This window comes from Leucopleurus acutus, assembly GCF_964270905.1.
Source record: "Leucopleurus acutus genome assembly, chromosome: 4".
Lineage (NCBI taxonomy): Eukaryota > Metazoa > Chordata > Mammalia > Artiodactyla > Delphinidae > Leucopleurus > Leucopleurus acutus.
This window is the reverse complement of record NC_139146.1, coordinates 135,952,748-135,980,362: the sequence shown is the minus strand read 5'-3', so window position 1 is coordinate 135,980,362 and position 27,615 is coordinate 135,952,748. Positions and strand designations below refer to the sequence as shown.

The 27,615-nt window shown below is 41.1% G+C and overlaps 1 protein-coding gene across 1 annotated transcript in view; it reads right to left on the bottom strand.

The window, feature by feature from the left end:
• Window positions 1-27,615, bottom strand: part of RNF150 (ring finger protein 150) — a gene marked incomplete at both ends in the record, with an annotated part of 236,001 nt that overhangs the window by 44,597 nt on the left and 163,789 nt on the right. The window contains 3 exons of the mRNA XM_082838513.1: window positions 2,936-3,032; window positions 25,939-26,021; window positions 27,431-27,502. Of these exons, the coding sequence (XP_082694639.1) occupies window positions 2,936-3,032; window positions 25,939-26,021; window positions 27,431-27,502 (252 nt within the window). The remainder of the gene's footprint in view (window positions 1-2,935; window positions 3,033-25,938; window positions 26,022-27,430; window positions 27,503-27,615) is intronic.

Here is a 27,615-nt window from a genome sequence, read left to right as displayed (position 1 = left end):
AGTTTACTGCTCTGAAAACTTGGGAATGTTAGTATCTGCCCAGATCTGAGATCAGTGAAGGGAAGATTTGAGAAAATACTTTAAAAAATTCAATTTCTGGGCAAAGGTAAAGTACACCTTTGAAGGGCAGCAGAGTATGTCACTGCCCAAATTTGCTATGTTGGCATAAAAATTGTTTTTAGCTGAAACAATTGAGAATTGGGTAAAGAAATGCTCTCTGCCTTCCCCCTATTTGCCTAAAAGCAAGACATAAATTTGTAAGGGGGTCCCCCTCTCTGTACCAGAAAGAGAAGAACATTCTTATCACCAGCGACTGGGAGTTGACGCAACAAACCTAACTGACATGCCCTTATCTGCCATTGGTTTCCCCCATATATTTACCTCCCCACAATTTGCTGTCCTAGAAACTCAAAGTCCTTTCCCTCTGTCTTGTCACTTCTCTAAAAATTTATTGCTCTTTTTTGAAGATGCTATAGAAGCCGAAGTTCTAACCACCCTTCTGAGTCACTCATTGCCAAGTGCTCCTATGTGCACACACGATGCGTGTGTTCATAAACTTCTGTTTGATTTTCTCTTGTTAATCTGTCTTTTACAAGCCTAATTTATAGGGCCCGGCTGGAGAACCGAGGACGGCAGAAGAAAAAATAACTTCTTTCCCTCCACTATACTATGTAAAGACGCAGATTCAAATTGTGTGCGGGTATCAGGGAGGAAAAGAGCTTCAAGTGAGGATCCTGTGCTGGTTGTTCTTTCAGCCATAAGCATCTGGATGTGACCACAGATGCAAGAACAACTGACACAGTTTTCACAATGTTGACTTTGCTTGGTGATCGTGTTCTTGTGTTTTCTCTCTTTTCTCTTTTTATAACATTATTGTATTAGTTTTGATGCAGGGTGTTCGCTTTTACTTTGTGGGCTAGCAGGAATAGTGTTATGTCTCTAACAGAGGTGAGTAGAGGAAAAGAGAAAGCGAATTAGCTCAGTGAGACTTGTTACTGAGAGAACGAATGAATAATTAGGCTTAGATACAACATTTAACAGACCCACCTTACAGAACCTCACAGTTTATATCCACTCGAAATGGTTCACCAAATAGAATGATATTTTGAATAGAAACCCAATTTATATACCTCTAAGAGAAATTACAGTCATAACGTTTAGTAAGAGATGTCAAATACCATCTGTAAGTGAACAGCATATAGGTTTTCAAATTCAGGTTAGCAGGGAGAACTCAAATAAACCAGATGCGAAATAGTTAGGGACTAGTGAATACACCAGCTGCACGGGATTTTCTATTCGTTTACAATCATCTCATTTATACCAGGATAACAGTGATAGGACACGGTGTGTGCTGGGATAAGAAAGGCCCGTGTTATATGGTACCTTATAGGAGCACTCAATGATGTGATCTGTCATCCTGCAAAGACACCCCCTAGACCTGACTGGAGAGAAAGGAGGATGAAGCACTTGAACGTAGATAAGGGGATTGAAAACGCTCTGACAGTAAAGGACCTGCTCCTGTCAGGTTCAGTCTTTTATTTCTCTTGGCAAAATATAATGGCAGAAGGTACCACTGTAATAGGAACCAGTTAGAGCCAGAAATGTGGAACATGCCAACAGCGAGTTTAATTTTCTAAGTCCCTAGTATCTGATAGAGATGTTGGGTTTTTACTCATGTTTCATGTTCACTGTCAGTGATTTTCACCTTGAATGCATTATGCCCTCACAACTCTGGCCTGAAAATGTAATGCATTGCCTTTCAAACTCTAGCTCAAAGCTACAGTCACACAGATTGATTTGTGTTTGGTGTATCGACTGTTAAAAAAAAAAAAAAAAAATCAGCATACAGCCGGCAGGGAGGCAGGGGAGGCAGGGTAGAAAATTCAGCCAATCCACGACCTTGTGGCGCTTCAGGTGTGTGCCCTCAAACAGAGTCACTCTGGTCTTCCCGGGATAATTAGCCCTCTGGCATTAAAGGAAGCCTTTGATATCTGATCTGATCCTTTCTTCTTCTTGGGACTTTTAAAATTCTGTTTATTCTCTGCCATTAGTAGTGAGGAATGACAAGAGGAGGAGACAGCAAAGCGGAGGGGGAAGGGGGAGGCCGGTCTCTGTGTGCTGTTTGTCTAGCTTCCTGTAGACGGGGCCAGGTTGTTCTCACATCTCTGCGCAGCCCTCGGGTCTGGTGGCCTGGCTTGCTTCCTGCCCTCACCACAGCAGACGGCGCCTCAGCAGCTCGTGGCCTTCACTCGATATGGTCCCTGGAAAGTCTTTCCCTGGAGCATCAAGCCAGCCAGCTGGGGGCATTCTCTTTGCACAGGGGGAATGACTAAGTTTGATAAAACGTATAACTGAGGGCGCCAGCTTGAGGGTAGCGCTAGAATTCAGTGGTTCTGGCTTTGGCTTCCTCGTCCCTCAAGCTCGCCATGGAGATCTGAGCTCAGCAGAGGGCCCTGAGCCAGATTCCCAGTGACTGGCCTCCCCTCCCATCGTTGGGAAGAGCTTGTTTCCTCCGGAAGCTAGGAGATGGTGGGGCAACATCAGAAAGTGTGGCGTGCGGGTCTGCTTGATAACAGAGCAGGTAAGTGACACAAGAGTGTCATCAGTGTACAACTGGCCCAAGAGGCCTCTGTGGGTGTCCCACCTGCTCTCACCCACTGCAGCCCGGAAGAGGAGCCTATGAGCTGCTCAGGCAGCATCTCAACTCACAGACAAATACAATGGACATGCTGAGAGGGTCACGATGTTCTCAGATTGAGAAAAAGTGAGAGGAGAAATATATCCAGACATGGGAGCGCTCTTAGGGCCTCATCAGGTGACGCCACTGCTATGGGATTGAGGGGACACAGAAAATCCAGGGATGCTGTTTTCTCCCTGCTTTGTGGGAAAGGCAGAAAGACAGACATGACGATGCTGTAGGCTGTGCTGTGCTTACCGGGATCCCTAGGGCTTTAAGAATGTTCATCTTGCACATGGGACAGGTGCGATGGTCTAGGAGCCAGGGGTCAACACAGGACTTGTGGAAAAGATGCCTGCAATGAGAACCATACATCTTAGCGCGGCGGTAACTGCGGAGAGCACCTAGTCCACTCCAGCCCAGAGACTTGTTCAAGGTCACTCACTGCTCGGTGGCAGAGACAAGACTTGGACCTCCATCTCCGAACACCTGGGCCAGTAATGCTTCCTGTTACACCCTGCGGTGATACAGTCAACATCTGTCTGGCTCCCAGGAGGGTCCTCTATGATTTCCAGCTGAGTCTTCCAAGTTTGAGAAAATGCAGAGAATGTAGAAACAGAGAAATTTCTCTGTTTTTAGACAGGAAGAATCTTGAATGGAAAGAAGGCAAGTGGGGAAATTTGCACAGACCTTGCAGAATAACCTGAGAGTTGCCACTTTTAAATCAATCCAAAATTTCTTTTCCTACAGTCAGAAGCAAACTGCAAAATAAAGCCTCATTTCTGTAGATACTCAGGGTCTCACACAAAAGGGCAGAAGAGCTCCGGCAAGCATTTCACAGCACAAGTGATGTTTTAAGTTGCTGTGGCTGGTGGCTCTCACATCAGAAGCCGGAGGGACAGGTACCGTAAGCTTTACTGTTTGTACAGCTGATGCGCTCGACTCCATCGCCAGCCTCACGCGCCAGCCCTCCGGAGCCTTCCTCTGAGTGACAGGATAAGGGGGGCATTTAGTAGGTGCGGGGGTGGGGAGTCCTGACTAAACTTCCTCTCAACGTGGCTCACAAGAGCCCACTCAGAGATCTCAGGGGCTGCTCGAATCAGAAGCTTGTCTTCTCACGCACACGACTCCAGAACACGGGCAGAAGCAGTCAGAATTTCCTGCCTGGGGCAAGAAGAGAGAGAACCATCTGTCAAGTATGAGGGCATCCTTAGGACACGCCATCCATGCTGCACTATTCCCGGAACGCTTGCACGCTCTTCCCTGACTCTCATTTTTATTGTGCTAACAGTTCTACCAGCTGTCTTTGCATTAGAAGGCTTGAGGCTCCGATGCGTACAAAGGACCCCTCAAATCAGAGAAGAGCTCAAGAAGTGTCACTTCTGAAACTGACATGGAGAAGAACCCATGTCCCAAGGATAGCATTAGCTGTGTACAGGACACGATCGCATTGGGGATTAGGAGACGCAGAGGAGCAACCTGGATGTGTCGTGTGTTTCCAGGTCATTATTTCCAATGCCTTACAGATTGACCGCTTACAAGTAAATATATCACATCCATTCATTCCCTTAGCCTTGCATCCACGCAACAAGGAATACCTGCCGAGAACTGTGCTCCTCACTGGGAATCAGCACGATAGGGATCTGGCTCCTTCTCTTTGGGGGTATAATCGGAGAGGCAGACACTAATAAAACAGAAAGAAACTGCTTCACGACAACAGCGCTAATGACACATTAGCAGAACATGGAGTTGGTAGGGGGCTTGTGGCTGGGAGATGCATCCTAGTTTGGGTACATAGAGAAAGTTTCCCTGACGAGGTGCCGAAGCTCAGACCCTGGAGGGCTACACAGACATTGTCCACAGAAGGGGAGGAGAGGAAGAAGAGTCCTCTAGGCAGAATGACTGGCTTGTACAAAAGTCCTAACCTGGGCACAGGAAGAAGGTCAGTCCCAGTGCAGCAGCAGCAGGAGGGAGGGGCTGATGCGGGGTCAAGTGTCCCCCTGCACCCCTACCCCCAAGCAATAATCGACCTCCCTGTGTTCAGGCTCTACGTTCAGAAAACAGGTGCCTAATCTAAATTTTCTCACTCACTGGTGTTCCTTCTGGGGAAAAGTCAGTCAGACATTCAGGTCCCTTTGACCATTCCTGGGAGGCAGGCTCTGTTGTGTTTCCTGCACATGTACTGGAAGTCAGAAAGACAGCAGGGCCAATCATTAGCTGTTTTAGCCTAAATAAGTCACTTAGCATTCCCACGTCTCCTCTGCCTCATGTGTAAGATGAAGATACATCTATTCCTGCAGAGGAGGCTTTCCTGAGTCTCCCACACACAGAAGCTGGTACCTACTCTTATCCCCTGAGTGACTTCTTTGTCTGCACTGGTCATTCTTACATCTCCTCTGTGATGGTTAGTTTCATGTGGCAACTTGGCTAGACTATAGTACCAGTTCTACCACTAATTTAGGGTAGTCTGCAGATGTGATTCATATCTACAGTCTGTTGACTTTAAATAAAGGAGATTATTCTAATCATCTGGGTGGGCCTGACCCAATCAGTTGAAGAGCCTTAACAGCAAAACTGGCTTCCCTGAGGAAGAAAAAACTCCGCCTCAAGATGGCAGCATCAGCCCCTGCTCAGCGTTTCCAGCCTGTAGACCTGCCCTACAGATTTCAGGCTTGCCAGCCCCTATCATCACATAAGCTAATTCCTTAAGAATATATAGTGGGATACAATGGCTGTCTGGAGAACTCTGACCGGTACACCCTCCAACGAGAATATAAGCTCTATGAGAGCAAAATCTTCATTTACTTAATTCATTGTTAGATCCCCAGCAACTAGACTAGATCTTGGCACACAGAGGATGCTCCAGAAATATTTGCTACATGAATGGATATTTCTCAAAAGGCCTGGCACTCCTCACTGCCTGCACATGGCTATCAAGTCCCACGAACTCATTCTTCCTAAGTCTCTTCTAACTTCATTGCCTATTTTCTTTTTGCCACACCGCTCCCTCATTCATGATCTCATTAACTCTTTTTCTGTATTGTTGTACTAACGTCTAAACTGCCCTCCATGCCACCAATCTTTCCCTGTTCTTTTCATCCCACTCATCCTTGCCAGATTTATCTTCCTCCAGAAAAGTGCTAGTTACGTCACCCCCTTGTTCCATTCTGTTCTTCACGAGGAGCTGGGCACCAAGATGAATAAGACAAGGTCCTTTCCTTTAAGGCAGAATCACAGTGCTTCAGTGGTTCCCTGGGAACTACAACAGAAAAGGCCATTGAAGAGCCACCCTTCTGGATCCATCGTTTTCTGGCTGTGGGATCTTAGGCAAGGATTAGCTCTCCAAGACTTCATCCCTCATCTGTGAAATTTTGTCTTATAGGTGTGGAGTTTGCCAGTGATTGAGTCTGTGTGTGTGTGTGTGTGTGTGTGTGTGTGTGTGTGTGTGTGTGTGTGTGTGTGTGTATGAGAGAGAGGGAATAAATACTGTCCGTGAAGCTGAAACTATAAGTCCTGATCATCCTTAATTGTAAGCTATCATTCATCTTATTAATATCACTATTATATCTTGTTCGTAGATATTAGGTTATCATTCTGATTTCCACCCTAAACTTTCTAATGCTGAAAGCAAGTAACAGTAAATTAAAAACAAAAATCAAAGGGAGAACTAAGGACAACAAAAACAGTGCTAAAATGATACACAGGGTGATCATGTTGGCTATTAAATAACATTCAATTATTCCTAATACCATATTTCTTGTGTTGACCAAATAGGAAGACTACTTCCTTATAATTGGGATTGCAAACAATTTTTTCCCTCCCATATGGAAAGAAAAATAAAAGTCACTAGACTAAATAAATAAAGGAACAGGGAAAGAATCTGGAGCTTAGTGAAATGCACCAACAGTTCAACAAACACCTCTAGGGCAATGTCTCTCTCACTCATTCTATTTGTATGATTCGCAGCAGGGCACTGTCCCTTCCCATGTTTTAACAAAGGCTGCATGAGAAACTACATACAGAGGAACGCGGGCTTCTCACTGCTGTGGCCTCTCCCATGGCAGAGCACAGGCTCCAGACGTGAGGGCTCAGTGGCCATGGCTCACAGGCCCAGCCGCTCCGCGGCATGTGGGATCGTCCCAGACCGGGGCACGAACCCCTGTCCCCTGCATCGGCAGGCGGACTCTCAACCACTGTGCCACCGGGGAAGCCCGGGAAGCATACTTTTTACAAAGAGTTCTTCAAACCCCTGACAAAAGATGATGCCAACAACTGCATCATAATGCTGAGATGATCATGAATAATATAATAATTTCCCATTTGGGGGGCAGGAATGACAAACCCCTGTTAAACTTGTTTCCACATCTTTTGATTCTTATTTATTTATTTATTTTTAAATTAAATTTTTTTTTTTATTGAAGTATAGTTGATTTACAACGTTGTGTTAGTTTCAGGTGTACAGCAAAGTGAATCATTTATACATATACATATACCCATTCTTTTTTTAGACTCTTTTTCCCACATAGGTCATCACAGAGTATTGAGTAGAGTTCCCTGTGCTATACAGTAGGTCCTTATTAGTTATCTATTTTATATATAGTAGTGTGTATATATCAATCCCACTCTCCCAATTTATCCCTTTCCTCCTTCCCCCCGGTAAACATAAGTTTGTTTTCTACATCTGTGACTCTACTTCTGTTTTGTAAATAAGTTCATTGGTATCTATTTTTTAGATTCCACATATAAGCGAATCATTCTTGCTTTCTATTGTCCTTTCACCTATATGTGTGACTCCCCCCTCAATTGAATGACAGGTTTTCCCCACTGGGAGGCAGAAGGGGACGGTTCTGGCCTTTCTATCTCATTTACTTTTGCAGGCTTTCTTAGACCCTGCTACCCTCCCGCGGAGATTAGGATCCCGGGGCTTTCCTTCTGGTGCCAGTGCAAGCTGTTTCATTCCCCTCGATGAAACAGTGCTCAGAGAACATGAGTCGCTCAGGGACCAAAGAATCCCATTCTCCTAGGCAACATGTTTAGATAAGATCTATCCAGTGCTTCTATGGGGAGTCAAAATGTTTCTTCAGAGCTTCTGAATCTTATTTGCAAAGTTGTCAATGATCTAAGAGTCAGTGTTTAATTAATAAACAGCATGCAATTAATAAACAATATCTACTGGTTATCAAATGCCTGCTATGTACCAAGCACGTTACATACATTATTCATTCACGACAGCCCTATGAGGTAGAAATTATTATTCCCATTTTATGGAGGAGGAAGCTGAAGCTGGTTAAAGTAAATTAAATTATCCAAAGAGCTAGGAAGCTGCAGAGCTGGGACTCAAACCCAGTCCTACTGTCAGTGCTTGTACCCAAATCTACACTCCACGCCCTTCCTTCCCACACTGAACTGTTGTGAGCAAGACAGGGGGAGTCGTGGTAACTTTGTTATTTATTTATTTATTTATTTATTTATTTATGGCTGCATTGGGTCTTCGTTGTGGCTCACGGGCTCTAGAGCGCAGGCTCAGTAGTTGTGGCGCATGGGCTTAGTTGCTCCATGGCATGTGGGATCTTCCTGGACCAGGGCTCGAACCCGTGTCCCCTGCATTGGCAGGCGGAGTCTCAACCACTGCGCCACCAGGGAAGCACCCCCATGTATTTTTGTGCTCCAGCTTCGAGGGGGCAGTACCTTAGTTACAGAGGTTGGGAATTGAGCAAAACCAGAGGAAAAGTCACCTGCCTTAAGTGTATTCATTTGGCCACAGAAGGAAAAGCTGTCAAATATTGGCCTCATCAGGCCTACCCTTAGCCATCAGTCTGCTTGCTTTATTTGGGGAGACGGTAACACTGGCCTCGAAATGCTTTGTCCTCCCCCACTCTCCACTGCCCAATAAATCTGGTAAATGTCTGTTGGAAGCTCCATTACCTTTGCACAAATTTTCAAATCTCTATCATGAAGTATCACAGAAAGAAATACCCACTTTTCTTCAAGGCTCTTTCCAACCTGGTCTGGTTTCTCTTTCCTGCCTTAGCTTTTTATTATTTTTTCTTTTTTTTGAGGTACGCGGGCCTCTCACTGTTGTGGCCTCTCCCGTGGCGGAGCACAGGCTCTGGACGCACAGGCTCAATGGCCATGGCTCATGGGCCCAGCTGCTCCGCGGCATGTGGGATCTTCCCGGACCGGGGCACAAACCTGCGTCCCCTGCGTCGGCAGGCGGACTCTCAACCACAGCGCCACCAGAGAAGCCCCCTGCCTTAGCTTTCTAAAATACAAATATGATATCACTCCCCACATATGAAATGCTTCAGCTGCTTCCCACTGCCTACAACATAAAGTCACAGCACACAAAGAAGGCTCACCCAATCTGGTCCTTGTCACATCTTCTGCTCCACCCCCAAGTTTACTTCACATTCTCACCATAACTCTGGAGTGTCCTTCTCAATTAAAAAAATTTTTTTTTGGTGTGGCAAATCTTGCTCATAATTCAAGTCACAGCTCAGATGTCCCTTCTCTTCCCTGAACATCCCACCTCTTTTCTCCAAACTGCCAAGGAGAGTCTGTTTCTTTTCTTTTTCTTCCTATTTTGTTTTCTCACATATGTTGCAGCAGCTGAGTATGTGCTCTGCTTTCAGGGTCTGAAGACCCCTCCTTAGTTCTGTGATCTTTGGCAAGTAATCTAAGTTACCTGTGGCTCAGTTTTCCCTTCTATGTTTTATGACAATGTCCTTCAACTGACAACCCTCTGAAGTAATAGTCTGTGATAATCCAACAGAGGGTTTTTATCACAGGTAAAGGACAAAGGACACAAAGAAGAACAAATGGAGCCCAAAGTTAGTAGAAGGAGAGAAATAACAAGATTAGAGCAGAAATAAATGAAATAGATGCTAAAAAGACAACAGAGAAGGTGAATGAAACTAAGAGCTGGTTCTTTGAAAAGATAAACTAAATTTACAAGTCCTTAGCTAGACTCACAAAGAAAAAAAAGAGAGAGGACCCAAATAAATGAAATCAGAAATGCAAGAGGAGATGTTATCATTGATAACCACAAAAGTACAAATGACCATAAGAGACTATTACAAACAATTATATGCCAACAAGTTGGACAACCTAGAAGAAATGGATAAATTTCTAGAAACATACAATCTACCAAGACTAAGTCATGATGAAATGGAAAATCTGAACAGACTAATTACTAGTAAGGAGATTGAATCAGTAATCAAAAACCTTCAACAAGTAAAAATTCAGGACCAGATACGTTCACTGGTGCATTCTACCAAACATTCAAAGAAGAATTAATACCAATTCTTCTCAAATCCTTCCAAAAGATAAAAGCGGAGGGAACTCTTCCAAACTCATTTTATAAGGCCAGCATTACCCTGATACCCAAACTAGACAAGGACCTCACAAGAAAAGAAAATACCGGCCAGTATCCCTGATAAACATAGGTGCAAAAATCCTCAACAAAATATTAGCAAAGTGAATTCAACAATACATTATAGAGATCACACATCATGATCAAGTGGGATTTATTCCAGGGATGCAAGTATGTCTCAACATCCACAATTACACCATATTAACACAATGAAGGATAAAAGTCAAATAATCGTGTCAATAGATGCAGAAAAAGCATTTGACAAAATTCAACATTTATGATAAAAACTCTCAACAAAGCAGGTATGGGGGTAAAGTATCTCAACATAATGAAGGCCAGATATGACAAACTCATAGCTAATACCATATTCAATGCTGAAAAGCTGAAAGGACGTCCACTTTAGCCACTTTTATTCAACATAGTATTGGAAGTACTAACCAGAGCACTTAGACAAGAAAAAGAAATAAAAGGCCTCCAAATTGGAAAGGAAGAAGTAAAACTGTCACTATTTGCAGATGACATATTATATATAGAAAACCCTAAAGACTCCTTCAAAAAACTGTTAGAATACATGAATTCAGTAAAGTTGTAGGATACAAAATCAATACTGAAAAATCTGTTGCATTCCTATACATGAATAACAAACTATTAGAGAAATTAAGAAAACAATCCCATTTACAACTGCATTAAAGAGAATAAAATACCTAGGAATAAATTTAACCAAGGAGGTGAAAGACTGCATACTGAAAACTATAAAACATTACTGAAAGAAACTGAAGAAGGCACAAATACATAGAGCGATAGTCCATGCTCATGGATTGGAAGAATCAGTATTGTTCAAATGTCCATACTACCCAGAGCAATTTACAGATTCAATGCAATCCCTATCAAAACTCCAATGGCATTTTTCAAAGAAATGGAACAAATAATCCTAAAATTTGTATGAAACCACCAACCCTCCCCTCCCAAATAGCCAAAGAAACCTTGAGAGAGAAGAACAAGGCTGGAGGCATCACATGCCCTGATTTCAAATGATATTACAAAGCTATAGTAATTAGAACAGTATGGATAAAGAAATTGTGGTATATATACACAATGAAATATTATTCAGCCATAAAAAAGGATGAAATCTTGCCATTTGTGACAACATGAATGGATCTTGAGGACATCACGTTAAGTGGATAAGTCAGACAGGGAAAGACAAGTACCGTATGAGCTCTCTTATATGTGAAATCTAAAAACGAAGAAACAAACATACATGAGCTCATAGATACAGAGAACAGATTGGTGGTTGCCAGAGGTGTGGGATGAGGAGTGGGAGAAATGGGTGAAGGGGGTACAAAGGTAAAAAGAAAAAGAAAGAAAAGAAAGAAAGGGACAAAGGTTTGTTACTGCTTAGCTAATGTCATTCCAATGAATTGATAACCATTGATTGTTGATCTTAAGTCCAGACAACTTAAAAATTATTTTGTCTGTTCTAATACATTTTCAATAATAGACAATTATACTGTTGGTAAAAAATATTTCTTGCTAATTTTTTTGCCCAAACTCATTTCAAGACTTCGGATAAATGTGTCAAAACACTTGTAAAAATATTTACTAACTAAAATCAGAAAAATGGAAATTACAGAACATCACTAGTGTTCATAATTGGCATTTATTTTTAAATTCGATAATTGCTCATGTTGGCAATGGTGTAAACAGTCTCATATACTTTTGGTGGGAATGTAAATTGATCTGGTTAGGCAATATGGCAGAGTGGAATCAATTTTGAAATGCATAACTCTTTTGATCCAGTTAAAGAAAAAGATTTCACTTTAGATTTATGTCTTCAAAGTGAGAATAAATTTAGGTTGTTAAGGAAAAAAATGACCAAAATAATTACCTGGCAAATAAGAAGCTAAAGTGTCATTAATTAATTAACAGTAATTTAGCTCCTGTTCTTTGCAAGCGAGTTTTCTATGGTAGAGGTTACCCTGGAAGCACTTTCCTTAACTTTTATGGACTCTAAATTATGAAAGAATTCTGCTTTCTTCTGGGGGCCTAATGAGGACATTATGGGGTTGGTGAGCCCATGCTCTGTCCAGACTGTCTGGCAGACATCACACTGGGCCATTCCTTCCATGCAAATCTCATTTCGAGAATATCGATTTATGGATCTGGGCACAGGCATTACTCGGTTAGAATGACCAAAATGGCATTGGTGATGACACTTACAGAATGTCAATGGAGCCCAGACAGTGTCATGAATATTGCTTAGGAGAAATGTACTTCATTCCTACCCAGAGGAAGGAAATCTAAAGTGCTCTCATTGATTTTCTTAAGTAGGATTTCACTCCACCCTTGCTTCTAAAATCAGGTCAATTCAATGAGAACTTTGAAAAACACATGGACCTGAGCCAGACTTTCCCTCATTCTTTGTGATCATGAACTTCTCACCATCAAGTTACTTCCTTCCATGGTGTCTCATCTTCCTACGTCTCCTATACAGAAAGCCCTTGCAGGGGTGGCCGTGCAGTGGTCATGCAGCGTTGGGAGGTCAGTTAAGCAGACACCAGCCTCTCCCTACCAGAAACTCTGCCCAACCAGCCCAGTGCCTCTCTGTAGGGCTGACTCTGCTATTGGGTTTGGTCTGAAATGTTTGGACCAATTTTGAGAATCTGCATTTATCCCCGATGCTCCCTATTTAGGTTATGTAAACATCATTTTTTTAAAAAGGAGAAAGAGGAAAAGGAAAGGGAAAAAAAGAGCTGTCACACAGAACCAGTTGTAACCATATCATGGCTGTTGTTATAAATACAATTGCTTTGTTTTGGCAAGCTAATCTGCTTCGCTAGCAGTTTTACCTGATGAAGGGGAAAATAAAAGAATGCAATAAAGTAAATGACGGCTCACTTCAGTAGCACAAACACCGCCCTTCTGTGAAAAAGGCTGGTCTGCTTTCAGGCCCAGGATAACAAGATTGGAATCACTGTGGAGAAAGCAAATTCCTTAAAGCTGGGCTAGAGTTGATCTGGATTCCCTGGGGTTCTTAGACGTTGGCTTAGAGTGAGATAGGCGTTTCTGAGGCAGACTTTTAGCCAAAACTAGAGCCCCAGAGAGTTGAGTGTATGGCAGAGGACCCTCACGGGGCAGGGGAAGGGTGGGGCTAAGGTGTCAATAGCCTAGCAGTGGTACCAGGACCTTGGAAAGAGTACTGGTCTAGAAGTCAGAGACCTCTCTGTGCTTTGGACCCTATGAGTTAAGGTTTTCTTTTAGTTAAATAAAGATGTGTTAATGGTCCCTGCCCTAACTCTATTATAAGCTACCGTGAGATGCAAATTAGACAGTATATGTAAAAGAGCTTTGTAAACAGTAGAATGCTTTTCAAAGTATCATGATAAATGGCCAGTTATTTCAGCCATTTGTCCATAGTATTGGGTTTAAGTAGCATTAAAGAAAAACCAACAAAACTTAAAGAACTAAGAAGCTGCATCAGATCCTCTTGCTATGGAACACAGTTTCTTTTTTAGCAACTGGAAGAAATGGATCCTTTCGGAATGCAAGTTCCGAGGGAACTGCAGAATTGTCTTCTTATAGAGTGTCTCATTCCTTTGGGTTCTGGCAGAGGGAAGCTCTGTGCTTAAAACTTGACCCTGGTCTAATTATATTGTTTGGCCGGGGTAGCAGAGCTGGTTGGCATGTGTCCCAAGTGTCTAGTTGATGAATATAAATGGGGATCAGGACATCTGAAGTCAGAATGCCACATTTAACAAGGTTATTAGAGTTCAAGACATCTTTCTGAAGGCAGCATTTGCTCTGTTGAAAATATAACAGAAAATAACACATCAGACATTTATCAATGCTGCCACATCTCCTTTCATGTTTCCTTCCTTTAATCCCCTAGATGGAGTGATAGCTAATTTTTGGCAGTTCATACACAAAACTCCAAAGTAATCAAAGAAAAATGATTAGAATGAACCATCAACAAACTCTGAACTTAAATTTTATATAATTTTGACTAATGTACAAATTGAACTTTTTTCTTTAAGTCCACAATGTAGTTTCTTTGGTACTGTAAAATTTTCTTTCATTACTTTAAACGCATATACTGTATCTTAAGAAAGCTGGATGATTTCTAAGTAGGTATACATTTATGTACACACTACCCAGATGAAGATATACATTGTTTCCATCACCCCAGAGAGCTCTCTCCTGCTCCTGTCCAGACGATATCCACTCCCTGCCACGAATCCGTCATTAGGGCTTCTGTCACCAAAGATTAGCTTTGCCTGTGATTGAATTTCACATAAATGGAATCATAAAGTATCTATTCTTTTTGCCTGGCTTCTTTGGTTCAACATAATTTTTTCAGATTCATCTGTGCTTTCATGTACATCGATCGCTGGTCTTTTTATTGCTGAGTAGATTTCCAGTGTATGACTGTACCCCAACTGATTTACAGATTTTTCTGTTGTTAGACCTTGGGGTTATTTTTTGGCTATTACGAATAAATGTGCTATGATGACCATTCTTGTACAAGTCTTTCTGTGAATGTATGCATTCATTTCTCTTGGGTGTATATCCAAGAGTGAAACTGCTAGGTTAGAGGATAGTATATGTTTAACTTCAGTAGAAACTGACAAATTTCCAAAGCAGTTGTGCCACTTTAAACTCCCACCACACTATATAACTTTTTTTTTTTTTCTTCCCGATACGCAGGCCTCTCACTGCCGTGGCCTCTCCCGCTGCGGAGCACAGGCTCCGGACGCGCAGGCTCAGCGGCCATGGCTCACGGGCGCAGCCGCTCCACGGCATGTGGGATCTTCCCGGACCGGGGCACGAACCCGCGTCCCCTGCATCGGCAGGCGGACTCTCAACCACTGCACCACCAGGGAAGCCCCATACTATATAACTTTTAATCTGGCAGAGTATGTAAAATTATGTTCCTGAAAAAATGAGTTTTTAAAATAACAGTTTTCGTGAATAATGACTATTGAGTGGGATGCCTATACCAACATAAATTTCAGAGAAATTTGAAAAATGCAGTTAATTGCTCAGTTGTTTTATTATTATTATTATTTTGGGGGGGGGGTAAAGAAAGATGAAAGAAGAGGAGATAAAAATAAAGATAAAAATTCATAAATTTAATAACTTTTTTCTATTAATCCAAAAGCATCATAAAACCCAAAAATATTTAAATGAGAAAAAACACTATTTACCAAAACATGAAAACAAAATGTTAAAAATAGTTAATACCACATTATATCAGTTCTATGCCGTATCATTTTCCTCCCCCATTTTAACATCTCTGAAATCAGGAAGCATCTTACTATCGATGACGATTTACATTTACAGTAGATATGCCAACTAAAAATTGTTGCTTGCCATCTGGTTCTGAAAGAATGAAGTCACTAGCTACGTGCTGACTTTCAACACACCCTGAAAGGAGTTTGGGGTGGAGACCAGGAATGAGGCACTCTGTGCTCTGGGAAAAACTGGCAGAACAGGCCTTCAGACAGTTAGATATTTTCAGGAGAAGATTTTATGAGCCCAATTCCCTGCATCTTCTCATATATAGAAAAGCACTAAAATCATTAATGGAGACATCTGCTCCTCGTGGCTAGCAGCCACCTTCTCGCGACCAGCAGCAACCTTCTTCCAAAATGTGTGCTTGATTACACGTATCCCCCTTCACCAAAATCACATATATTCTAACCTCCCCCTTCCACTTCTTCGGAACAGTTCCCTAGAGGTATCTGAGGCTGTCTCCCGGGCTATAGCCCTCATTAAGCCCCAAATAAAACTGAACTCACAACTCCCACTTGGTGAAAAATTTTCATTGACAGATGCGATATGTGAAGAGCTTAGGTTAGTCAAGAATAATATCTCAGAGAAATCAAAGACATGGGAATTAAAGCTAAGTGCTACCTTTGTATTTGGCTACTAGATGAGAAAGATGGTTAAAAATGGCACTACTTCTTGGTCCCAAAAAAACACTAATGCAGGCACATCCTGCTAGTATGGGGTGTAAATCATTACCACCTTTCAGGAAAGCAGTTAGACAAAACTTATCGAGATCCTTTGGAAAGCACTTTTGACCCAGGAAGTTCACTTTTAGGAACATATCCTAAGCGATAAACACAGAAAAAAAACAAACAAACAATTGAGACCATGATTTTATAATGATGAAAACTGGATGCAATTTAAATGCTGTACGATAAGGGGGACAGTTAAAGAAACTCCAGTAACGGACCATTATGCAACCACTAAAATATTTTAAGATAATTTCTAAAGTTACTGGAAAATGCTTACTTTTTAATATTAGATGAGAAAGTAGAATAAAAATTATATTAGTGGCCTGACTCTACAATGTTTAACAACATACATGGGATGCTTATATATATACATACATCATAAAAATTAAATATACTAATATTAATAATGATTATTTCTGGGTGGTGAGATTATTATTCTTCCTTACTTCTTTATACTTTTCACCATTTTCAAAATTTCTTACAATTAGTCATGAAACATTCATAGTTATTTAAAAAATATAAAACGGCAGAGAAAAGAATGACCGATAATCTAATTTGCGTAACATGGGCATGAAAGAGTAAGTCAAATCTTATGAAAATCAGCCAGTGTTCACCATTTTTTTAAAAAAAGTTACTTGGAGAAAAATCTGTTCCTAATCAAGCATATGTAACAGGCACAACAGGGTAAAGTTAGGACAGACCATTTCTGCCCGGCTAGAAAGCATCCCTTTGTTTTCCACTTCGCAAGTTATAAGGCTCAGAGTCGGAATCCTGATCACATTAGACTGTTTTGTAAATTGTTTTTACCCGTAAAGAGGTTGGAATCTTCTGTTCACACAGACATTCAGTTCATATGACTCATCTTAAAATTAGATGGGTCCTGGGGTTAGAAACCTTCAGGGGCTAGTGTCTTTTATTGGGCTTTCCATAAAACTCGTGATTTTTGAAGTTTTCAAATATGAAAATGATATTCATTTCTACATCAGGTTATAATTCTTCTTTATGTTATGTTCTTTATTATGATCATGTTGTGTCTGGTAGGGAGAGTGAATGAGAGCCCCTAAGTTCACAGATGAATATCAGAGTCCAACTGTGATGTTGCCTTCAGTTGTCATTGAAGGATCCAAGACCTGGATCCCACATCAAAGTTTCAGGAGAAGCAGGGGAGGCTATGAACTGCCCCGGTGGGTTTGGTTGGAAGCATCCAATGGGAACAAGGAAACTCTCTGGGACACAGTGAATAAGCAGAGAGAGAGGCCCATCTGATGCAAGCCACTGGTGGTAGGGCACTTGTCTTGTAGGCACGGTGCTCTCACCTATACTAGCTCCGTAAATCTTACTAATTTGATCTTAAGGAGGCTGGTCCTTGGCAGGCAAGTCACTCTGGAAGGCTTAGGGTTCGTGTTTGTTCAGAAAGCTTTACAAATGGATCTCTCTTCTGTTTGCCATGTACCTTTTTACTAGATCTCTCTCAGAGCCGCTTCTCTTGTAGAGGAAAATGTCACCTGTCCTTACCGACAGGAGTTAACGGATTGTTAATGGATCCATGGTTGATGGATCTGAGGGGTCAGTAAGTAGGTCCATGTTAAAAGTATACATACATCAGTCACATCAAATGAGAAAGGAAAGTAGCTGGTTATTTGGGTAGATGAACAAAGACGATGTATAAGCCTCTTGTCAACTGTAGATACGTGGTATGTAACAGACCTCCACTGAATTCATTGAATTAGACCAAATCTAGGCTTTGACTTTTCAACAGCCTTCAAAAAATTCCTTTTCCAAATCTCCAGGCCTATCCCTTTTAGTATCTCTCTAACTGGAATGTCATTTGAAATTCCTTTGCAAATTAGGGTATGTATTGCCCCGATTTGCACATACAAGCTTTCTTTGTCCTTCTCTATTAATTTGTTCTGTACTTTAACAGTAACTGTTTATTCTGTTTTCTCTTTTCAGTCTGGCATATTATTGTGTTAAATCTCCATTTCATCTCTTTCAACACCAGTGCGGTTAGTCATGTTCTGATCTTTGTAAAAATGTAGACTCAAGTTTCAAAGAAGAAAGAAAAAAGAAACAGTATGATATATTCTATGTCCTGAATTACTAAAGAGATCTCTTACACAGATACAATTGAAATTTAGCCTCATTTCTAAAACAGAGAGATGAGAAAGAGGAAAGGTAGCATAGCATTTACACATAGGATCCAACAATTGTCTATCTAAAATGGAACTCTGACTAAATGACCCAGTTATGGGGTTGTTTTGGGATGAATAACTCAGAAGAAAGTTTTAAAAAGATAAGCCAAAGCTGGTCTTCAAGTTTTTTTCTTTTTTTTCTTTTTGCCTGAGAAAGAAAATCTGTTTCAGTGTTTGAAATCTGTTTCTTCTGTTACAGTTTTTGAATAACAGTGTGCTAACCACTGGATTTTTTCTATTGTTTAGAATCCGAATGGAGAGATATGAGAATGTTTTAATTGCAAACAAATATAGATGTATCTATCAGTCACCATCTGACGGGGCAGCTATTTTCAAGTAATCCAAATGGCTGACTCATGCTAGGTTTACCTCCAGAATATCTCCTGACTAGATCCTTCTCCCTATGTGCCCAATGCCAGCACTCCAAGTCAGGCTGCCAGCATTTCTTGTCTTGACTTTGCCACAGTCTCCTAACTGGTCCCCTTGACTCCATTCACATCACTTTAAGCCTTTAAGCCACGTTCCACACGTGCCAGTGTGCTGTGTATAGAGCACAAGCTGAACCCGTCAGCTGGTCTCCCAGGACTTGGCTATATAACCTCAGCTCCTCAGCTGGGCATTCAGGTGCTAATGATCTGATCCTACCTCTCTACCATTATCTTGACACGTGCATTATATTCTGACAGTTTCAGGTTACCACTAGTTATCTTTGCTTGGAATATTCTTCTTAGATCTGACTGACTGGAAAACTCCTTCGGTACTACTTTCTGGAAAGTAACTAGGCAATTTGAATTTGTAGCCTTAGAAACAAAGAAATGATCCAAAATGTAACTAAGGTCTACACACACAGAGCTAATTTATCACAGCCCTATTTATAATAGCAAAAAAAAGTATGTGGGTATGGAAGGGGGGAACCACATAAATGTCCAAAAAGAGTCAAATAAATTATGACTTAGGGGATATTATACACCAATTAAAAATGATACTGTGAAAGTTTTAAACACATGGAAAATGTTTATTCTAGAAAGGACTTACGGTGACCTTAAGAGATGCAGATATCAAAAAAGATGCCATAAAAGCAAAAGAAGAAAGGAAAATAAGAAGAGAGACATAAAACAGAGTCAGGGATGAAGCTAAAAAAATCCCTTTTGGCTATGGGATGGGCTCCAGATTTGGCTGTTGGCTTTCTATCAACAAACATAGAAAAACAAAAATCTGCAAAATAGCACAGTTTCATATCCGCAATATAAAAACATTCTTTTGCTCAGGAGAAACGCAGGTATTCCATGTGTGAACTGCTCTGGTGAGTCCTCACGATGAAATCAGAGTAGAAAATCCTAATGAGAGCCACAATGGCAAGTTTCCTAAGATTGCTTCTTACAGTAATTCCTGATAAAATCAGTGGCAATTGCACCAGGCAGCTCAATTCTCTTGTAAGGAGCGAATATGAAATAGTGCACGTTCTTAATTTTCTGGGAATCTACCTTGTTACAGAAACACATTTTAGAGAAACAGAAGGACTGAAGTATATTTCAATTAATCTTCATAAAGAAACAGTTTTTTTAGTCATACTTCTGATACACTTAATGAGTTTAAATTTGTGCTCGCTAAAAAAGTACCCGGAGGGTTTCCCTGGTGGCGCAGTGGTTGGGAGTCCGCCTGCCGATGCAGGGGACACGGGTTCGTGCCCCGGTCCAGGAGGATCCCATGCGCCGCGGAGCGGCTGGGCCCTTGAGCCATGGCCGCTGAGCCTGCGCGTCCGGAGCCCGTGCTCCGCAGCGGGAGAGGCCACAGCAGTGAGAGGCCCGCGTATCGCCAAAAATAAAAAATAAAAAAACATAAAAAAGTACCCGGAGTCCAGCCAATCTAGCTGGATAATTAAAAATAGACTTATCAGAATGAATGACTAAGGGGCAGGAGTAGAAACAGGGAGATCAGTGAGAAGGCTACTTCAGAAAGCCAGGAAAGAATGGATGGTGGTAATGATGTTAGGAATAGTAATAGGATAGTAACAGTTGTAATAATAATGGTAAGAGTCACATCATATTAGTATTGTAATAATAGCAATAATAATAATACCAGATATATACAGAATTATCATTCACTATCAGGTTTCGAATTGAATACGTAAAAATCAATTTTTAGCTAGCTAACTTAAATTAGATTCTTGAATCAAAACTAAGTTCCTGCACTGACATTTTCTTCTGTTAATAAAAAATCAAGCCTAAATTAAAACACACACACACACACACACACACACACACACACACACACACACGCGCACGCACGCACAACTCCAGGCTGGGGGAATGGAGAGTTATTGTTTAATGTTTAATGTTTAAACAGAGTTTAATGTTATAACATTAAACAGAGTTTAATGTTATTGTTTAATGGCTACAGAGTTTCAGTCTGGAGATGAATGTCCTCATGGTGGCACAATAATCTGAATATACTTTATGCCACTGAAATATAAAAACAGTTTAAACGATCAACTTTATGCTATATATATTTACCACGCCCCCCCCGCCCCCCCGCCTTCCAGAATGCTCTACCAGGTAAGCTTGCTCAGGACAAAACTGAATCCTGTTGTGAAGAGGGCGGAGCCCAACAAGCCATGGACCTGCAGAGCTGCTCACTGACCTGGACTCCCGGCTCCGAAATACGCACCAAGTCCTGATTAAAAGGGCAGCCAGTGTCCACAGCACTTGCCTCCTATGGTTTCCCCCCAAGAAGCACTATTTACAAAACGTAACTACAGGAGCTAATTTGTAATCATGAGAATTTTGTATAGGAACTGGTGGAAAGTTGGAGGCACGGCTACCAAAGACAATGACTTGAGCACTAGAGGATTTTATCTGTAATCCAACTGTGACAATAACAAGCCAGCAGGACATGCTGCCTCCATGGGGCCATTAGTACCCAGCCGAACTCTGTCGTCTGTCAGAAACTGCTTTTCTGTCTCTCTAGGGGGCTGGGGATGATGCAATTTGAATAGCTCATCGATGGGTTACTATGGAATGAGCTAAGGCGAGTTAAGACACATTCCAGTTTTACCCCAGAGGACAATTCTGACTGGCCCATGAAAAGACCCCGATTCTTTATGCGGGCCTCTCACTGTCGTGGCCTCTCCCGTTGCAGAGCACAGGCTCCGGACGTGCAGGCTCAGCGGCCGTGGCTCACGGGCCCAGCCGCTCCGCGGCATGTGGGATCTTCCCGGACCAGGGCACGAACCCGTGTCTCCTGCATCGGCAGGCGGACTCTCAACCACTGCGCCACCAGGGAAGCCCTGTGGAGCCTTTCTTAACTTCCCTGTGCCTGGTATTAGTTCCTCCAAAATTTTAATTCATTTTGCTATTACTGCTGCATATATGTCACTCTGTATTGTGATGACTTATTTGAATTCCTATCTCTCCCTCACTAGCCTGATTTCCCTTACAGCAGGGAACATGCCATTTATCTTTTCATTTCTGGTACTTCACACTATTCCTGGTATACAGTTGCTACAAAAGAAATGTTTGTTGTTTTGAATAAAGCATTTAGTTACTAAAAAGGTTATGGCAAGGGCCTGCTTGTTGCCAAGGAGCTTTCATACTTTTTCCTAAATTGTGGGGAGAGTTTGCAAACAAAGGAAAAGACAGTAGTAGAAACTAATATCTTCCCAAATTAGCGATAAGGCTTTAGTAATAAATTAGAGATAGGAAAGAATTGTATAGGCATGTAGAGAAAGGACGTATACATTGCTTTGTTTTTAAAAATTGACAAACATGTAGAGAAAGGATGCATACACTGCTTTGTTTTTAAAAAATGACAAACAAGGACGTTTGCTCTGCCCAAGGGGATCACGCTCTTTCTGAGATACGGCGTTTGCAACTGGGTAAATAGTTTGAGATGAATAACCATTGAAGGACAGTGGGGACACCGTAGGGTCAAAGCCGAAGAAGAACGAGAGAGCCCAACTTCTTCTCTGGACAAGAGAAGACAACAGAACTTCAATAAGATATCTTTTGTGGCTAAAAATCATAATCGCAAGTACAGATCCTAGTCACACAAAACAGCCCTAGAATGCAGTCGTTGTATGTTTTGGCATAGGTATGCTACGGCAAAACCACAGCTCCTTGGAAAATATCTGGTGTATTAGGATCAAATCCAAACCACCAAAGTTAGACCTGAGATGTTTTGTGTGCTGTTGTGGTCCCTCCCTCACATGAAACGTGGGTGCGCAGGCTCACCCAATGGGGAAGCTTGCCTCCAAGGGCTAGAGAAGGACCCTGACAAAGAAAGAACAATGGGGGAGAAACGGCACATGAATATGTGCACAGTTTAACTTTATTCATCACCATGACTACAAATAAAGAGGAAGAATCACTTATTAATTCATCCTAATTTGTGCAAGTGTCTTCAAAAGGGAAGAATGATTTTGAAAAAGTCATGGTACGAGACTGGGTGATTTGGAAAGACACCCTAAACGGCAACCATAGAGAAGAGAGGCACCCAGCATGTCAGGAGTTAGGAGGCCACCGAAAAGAGTGTGAGAGAAGAAAGACAATACGCTGGAACATTGTTTGAAACAGTTTTTACTCCAAGGAGATGCAAAGAATTCTGTGGATGAGTCAGCCTGGAAATAATTGGTAAGAGAGACTATAAAGTTCATAGGAGCAAAGGCTTAATAATACCCCAGAGGAAATTATCTAGCAAAAAAGCAAATGCCAGTGCATTTGTTTGATAACATCCATTAGTGCCAACTGTCTGGCAGAAACCAGCAACAGGCATAAATATCTTGATTTTTAAAAGCCACATGGAAAAACTGGAGAATCTTCAAAGAGTAGGCCTGTGTGTCTAGTTTAAGATCAAACAGCAACTACAACCTGAGTTTGGTAATGCTTGATGTATCTGTTATTTAAAGCAGGGCCCACAGGAAGGAAATAAAAGCAGATGTACAGTGAGGAACTTGAAGCAAAAAGAATCAAGAAATGAGCTGAGAAGCAAATGATGATGTAAAAAGGAGGAGCCTAAGGCCAAACTAAATTGGCCTAGGGCAAGTGTTAGCATAAATAAGATTAAACTTCCTAAAGTTTTTCTTTTTGGTGACAAGTACTAAAGTGCTACTTTTGTCTTTGTTAAAATTTCTAAAACATATACTATAAAAGCAGATCTGGAATAATATACCATGACAATTTAAATACTGCTAAAGCAATGTAATTTGTCATAATTAAAAACTGAAATCAGCTAAATGGTCCGTAACAGGGGCCTAGTAAATTACATTGTGGTACATCTGTGACTTAGATATTATGCAACCTCCAGCAATTATATGCAGTAGCATGAAATATACTCATGAAAGAGCTCTAACTGAACAAGCTATTTTATACAGTATGAATGATGGAGCTAAAGTAAGCCTATATATAGTTTTTTTTTCTTTTACTGGAGTAAAATTGCTTTACAATGTTGTGTTAGTTTCTGCTGTACAACGAAGTGAATCAGCTCTATGTATACATATATCCCCTCCCTCTTGGACCTCCCTCCCACCACCCCCCATCCTACCCATCTAGGTCGTCACAGAGCACCGAGCTGCACTCCCTGTGCTACACAGCAGGTTCCCTTAGCTAACTATTTTACACATGGTAGTGTATTTAGGTCAAACCTAATCTCCCAATTCGTTCCACCCTCCCCTTCCCCACACTGTGTCCACATATCTGTTCTCTACATCTATGTCTCTATTCCCGCCCTACAAATAGGTTCATCTGTACCATTTTTCTAGATTCCACATATATGTGTTATTGTACAATATTTGTTTTTCTCTTTCTGGCTTACTTCACTCTGTATGACAGACTCTAGGTCCATCCACATCTCTACAAATACCCCAATTTCATTCCTTTTTAGGGCTGAGTAATATTCCATTGTATATCTGTGCCACATCTTCTTTATCCCTTCACCTATCGTTGGACACTTAGGCTGTTTCCATGTCCTGGCTATTGTAAATAGTGCTGCAATGAACATTGGGGTACATGTGTCCTTTTGAATTATGGTTTTCTCAGGGTATATGCCCAGTAGTGGGATTGCTGAATCATATGGTAGCTCTAATTTTAGTGGTTTTTTTGTAATTACTTTTGTAAAGTTCTTTGGATTCTCAAGGAAAAGATGTTATTTACCTTTTATTTTAGCTTTGGATATTTTTTATTAGTAGGAGACTCACAGGGCTCTAAGCCAGCTCCAAAGAAAAGGAGAATCAAGACTTTCCTTGTGCATAGGTATGAGGCTTCATAAAACTCTTAATAAAATGCTGCAGAGAGGAAAGATGCTAGCGGGAGAGGCTGTCTGTAGTTCACATACTGCCATCCTTGGCCAGCATTTCTAGAAGTCACCAAGCAAATACCAAGTATAATGTCTAGAGAGAGAATTTATCTATAGTACCCTCACATGAAGGATGCTGCTAAGTCTTTATGTGGCCCAATTTATGATTTGTTCTTAGAGACAGTCAACCATCTATAAACTAAGGAAAGGGAATCCCACCTGAAGGCTTCAGCTGGGGCCACCAGAGTGCACTTTCCTCAGGCTGGTTTTCCTACTGATCAATTTGCCTGAGAGCATTTCAAGCACAGTCCACTCCCCTTGGAGTGTCTGCATCTATTTGAGTATCTTGTTCCTTTTTGTCACTTTGAGATTATTAAACTAAGTCCTCTAAGGCATATCCTATTTCTTTTGTGTTTCTAATAAACAGTTCTTAACATCACATTGTTTTATGACTGAATGGATTGTTTTATATCTTGGTGGTGACTGTGTTCTACTTTATTTCCTTAAATACTGTTAGAATTTTTAAAGCCAGTATTTCTAAGTGAAGGCTCTTTGTTTAAGGCAATATTTAATTTTTATTTTTAGGACACCTGCACAGATGCAAAAACACTAAAAAAGCTTTAGGCACCTTTAACATATCTTATTTTATTGAAATATTTAAATTTATTTCATGTTAATAAATGTAATATTTATTTTAATGTTATAAAATGTAATTTTAATATTTACATTAATAAATGTAAATATATTTTAATGTATAAAAAGAATCTAGACACCTTAACGGTGAATTTCACTTGTGAGAGAGGCATTAGGGTTCTAAGAGAATCACCAGTTGGCAGTTTTTCCAACTACACATGCTGGCATCCGCCCCTAGATTCTAGAAGTTTGGGGGTGATGGTCACATTCTCTTCTTGTCAATAAAAAATAAGGGGGAATGAAATCTGCCTTTGGCTTCCTAGTCCCTCCTGACTGTATTCTGGTTTGCTGATCCCTTCATGATCATTCAGAAAACATTTTTAAGAGTTTATTATTTTAATTAAAATAGCACGTGTAAAAGCGAGTATGATTCTGAATATCATAGATGTGTTGTTAAAAAAAACTTGAACTTGGAGCTACATCCTCAAACTGTGTACATGAGATCCTAGGTCATAGCAGTAGTCTCCTCCCTTTGGTGAGAAGAGGATCGGAAAAATATTTCTGATGTCACAAGAGAAAATGTTTTCAAGGAGAAAGGTTATACAAAAAGAATGAGCTTGTCGGTGGTTTCTTATTCGAATACGGCACCATTGGGGCAGACTGACCTTGCAGGGCTAGGCCGAGCAGGTCGGAGCCAGTGAGGCTAGCAGACACTCTCCACACACGCCCCAGTCAAAAGCAGGCAGCCTAGTCACTCACCGGCAGGGCAAGATCCGGACCACATCGTTGGGCTTGTACCCTTCAATACAAACTGCACAGTTGTCAAAATCAGGCTCGGTTTCCTGCAACAGAGACAGCACAGGTGAGCCTGCTTTCCCACCTTCAACTCCGGTAAACACACAAATAACAAGCCAAAGGAGAGCTTGCCTGGAGCAAGGCTTTCAACTCTCTCGGCGCCAGTTTTCTTAATCCATAATTTATTGTACACTGGTTTAGTTTCTATTCCTTCCAACCTCCACTTTCTGTTTCCGGGTTCCACTGCAAAAGCTTTTGTGAGGGAACAGTTTTTTAACGTACCATTACTAATAATGCTACTTATTATAATCGGAGGGGACATAGCAAAGTCTCGAGGATGAGAAATACTATTCATGGAGAATTGTCAAAATGATATTTAATCTACCCATTCCTCGGGAATCTAATGTATACAACTCGTAAAGAGTGGTTCCAGCTTTCTTTTCAAGTACATAAATCTCTTTCAACACCCCATAATACATTACTTATGTAATAGTCCTTGTTTTTTATTATCCTGTTTGAGGATAAAAAAGTAATGAAAAAATATACTTTAAATTTAGTGATACTTTTAAATGAATTTTAGCCTATTAAGCTCAACGGTATTTTTATATAGTTGAAAAACTGCAGCACGTAATTAGCGAGACTGATCAATTATTCATACTGGAGACAATACCGTATACAAGTAGAGTTGGGAACCTCTTACGATGCCCCAAGGAGCCCCAAACCCATGTACTGCAATTCACTGCTCTAAAATTTCTCCTGGGGGAAAAATTCTCCTGGGGAGAACAGAGGCCTTGAGAGGCTTGTGGGCCTAGACTGGCCTACTTTGCGGTCCTTCCTTAAGATATGCTTCTGCTTTTGGTTTTATGTCATCATTCTACAGCTAGAGAGACTGTTGCCTTGACGTTGGGGTTCTAGAAACTCAATTTCAGAGGGACTAAATATGTTTCTTGCATTTGCTGCAGACTCAAGTGGAGGACATCACTCAGCACATAACAATCTTCCTTGCAAGGATTCATGGAAAAACTTTCTCAAGCTGTAATACCAGCAACGGCCATTTTGTTTTTATCTTGCGGGACACTGGAATAAGGTAATTAGATTTGTTTGAATATTGTTTCCCTCTTTGCATTGGTTTGCTGGAGATCCCCAACTTAAATTTTGGGACCCATTTCTGCTATATGTTTCAGGTAATGCGTGCGTATACTGATTTCATCCTGGTTGCGTCTACTTTTCCTATACCTACTTTTCAATTCTTCCTCCAACTACTTTGTTGTCCTACAGTATGCATTTTATAAACTGCTTTAAATTATGCTAAATAATGATGGGTATAATAACAGATGTTCACAGGAGAACTATTAGTATGTATTTCCCTTTCTCATCTTCTTTTCCACACTGGCTGCTAGGAAACTCGGACACTTCTCTGTATAGCTCCTTGCCAAAAAAGAAAAGAGGCTGTTACCTTGTCACCCTTCTTGATGGTCCTGACCTGGAGCTTGCTGATTGCTTTCTTTGCTGCATCTCCCAGTCGGCGCTGAAAAACCAAAAGGTGCTTGTTAGTAATAAAGACTTGTAATTCTTAACTTTGTGTCTGATAGCATTCAGTAAACCAGGGCAGCTGTGTCTGAAATCATGCACAAGTAGAAG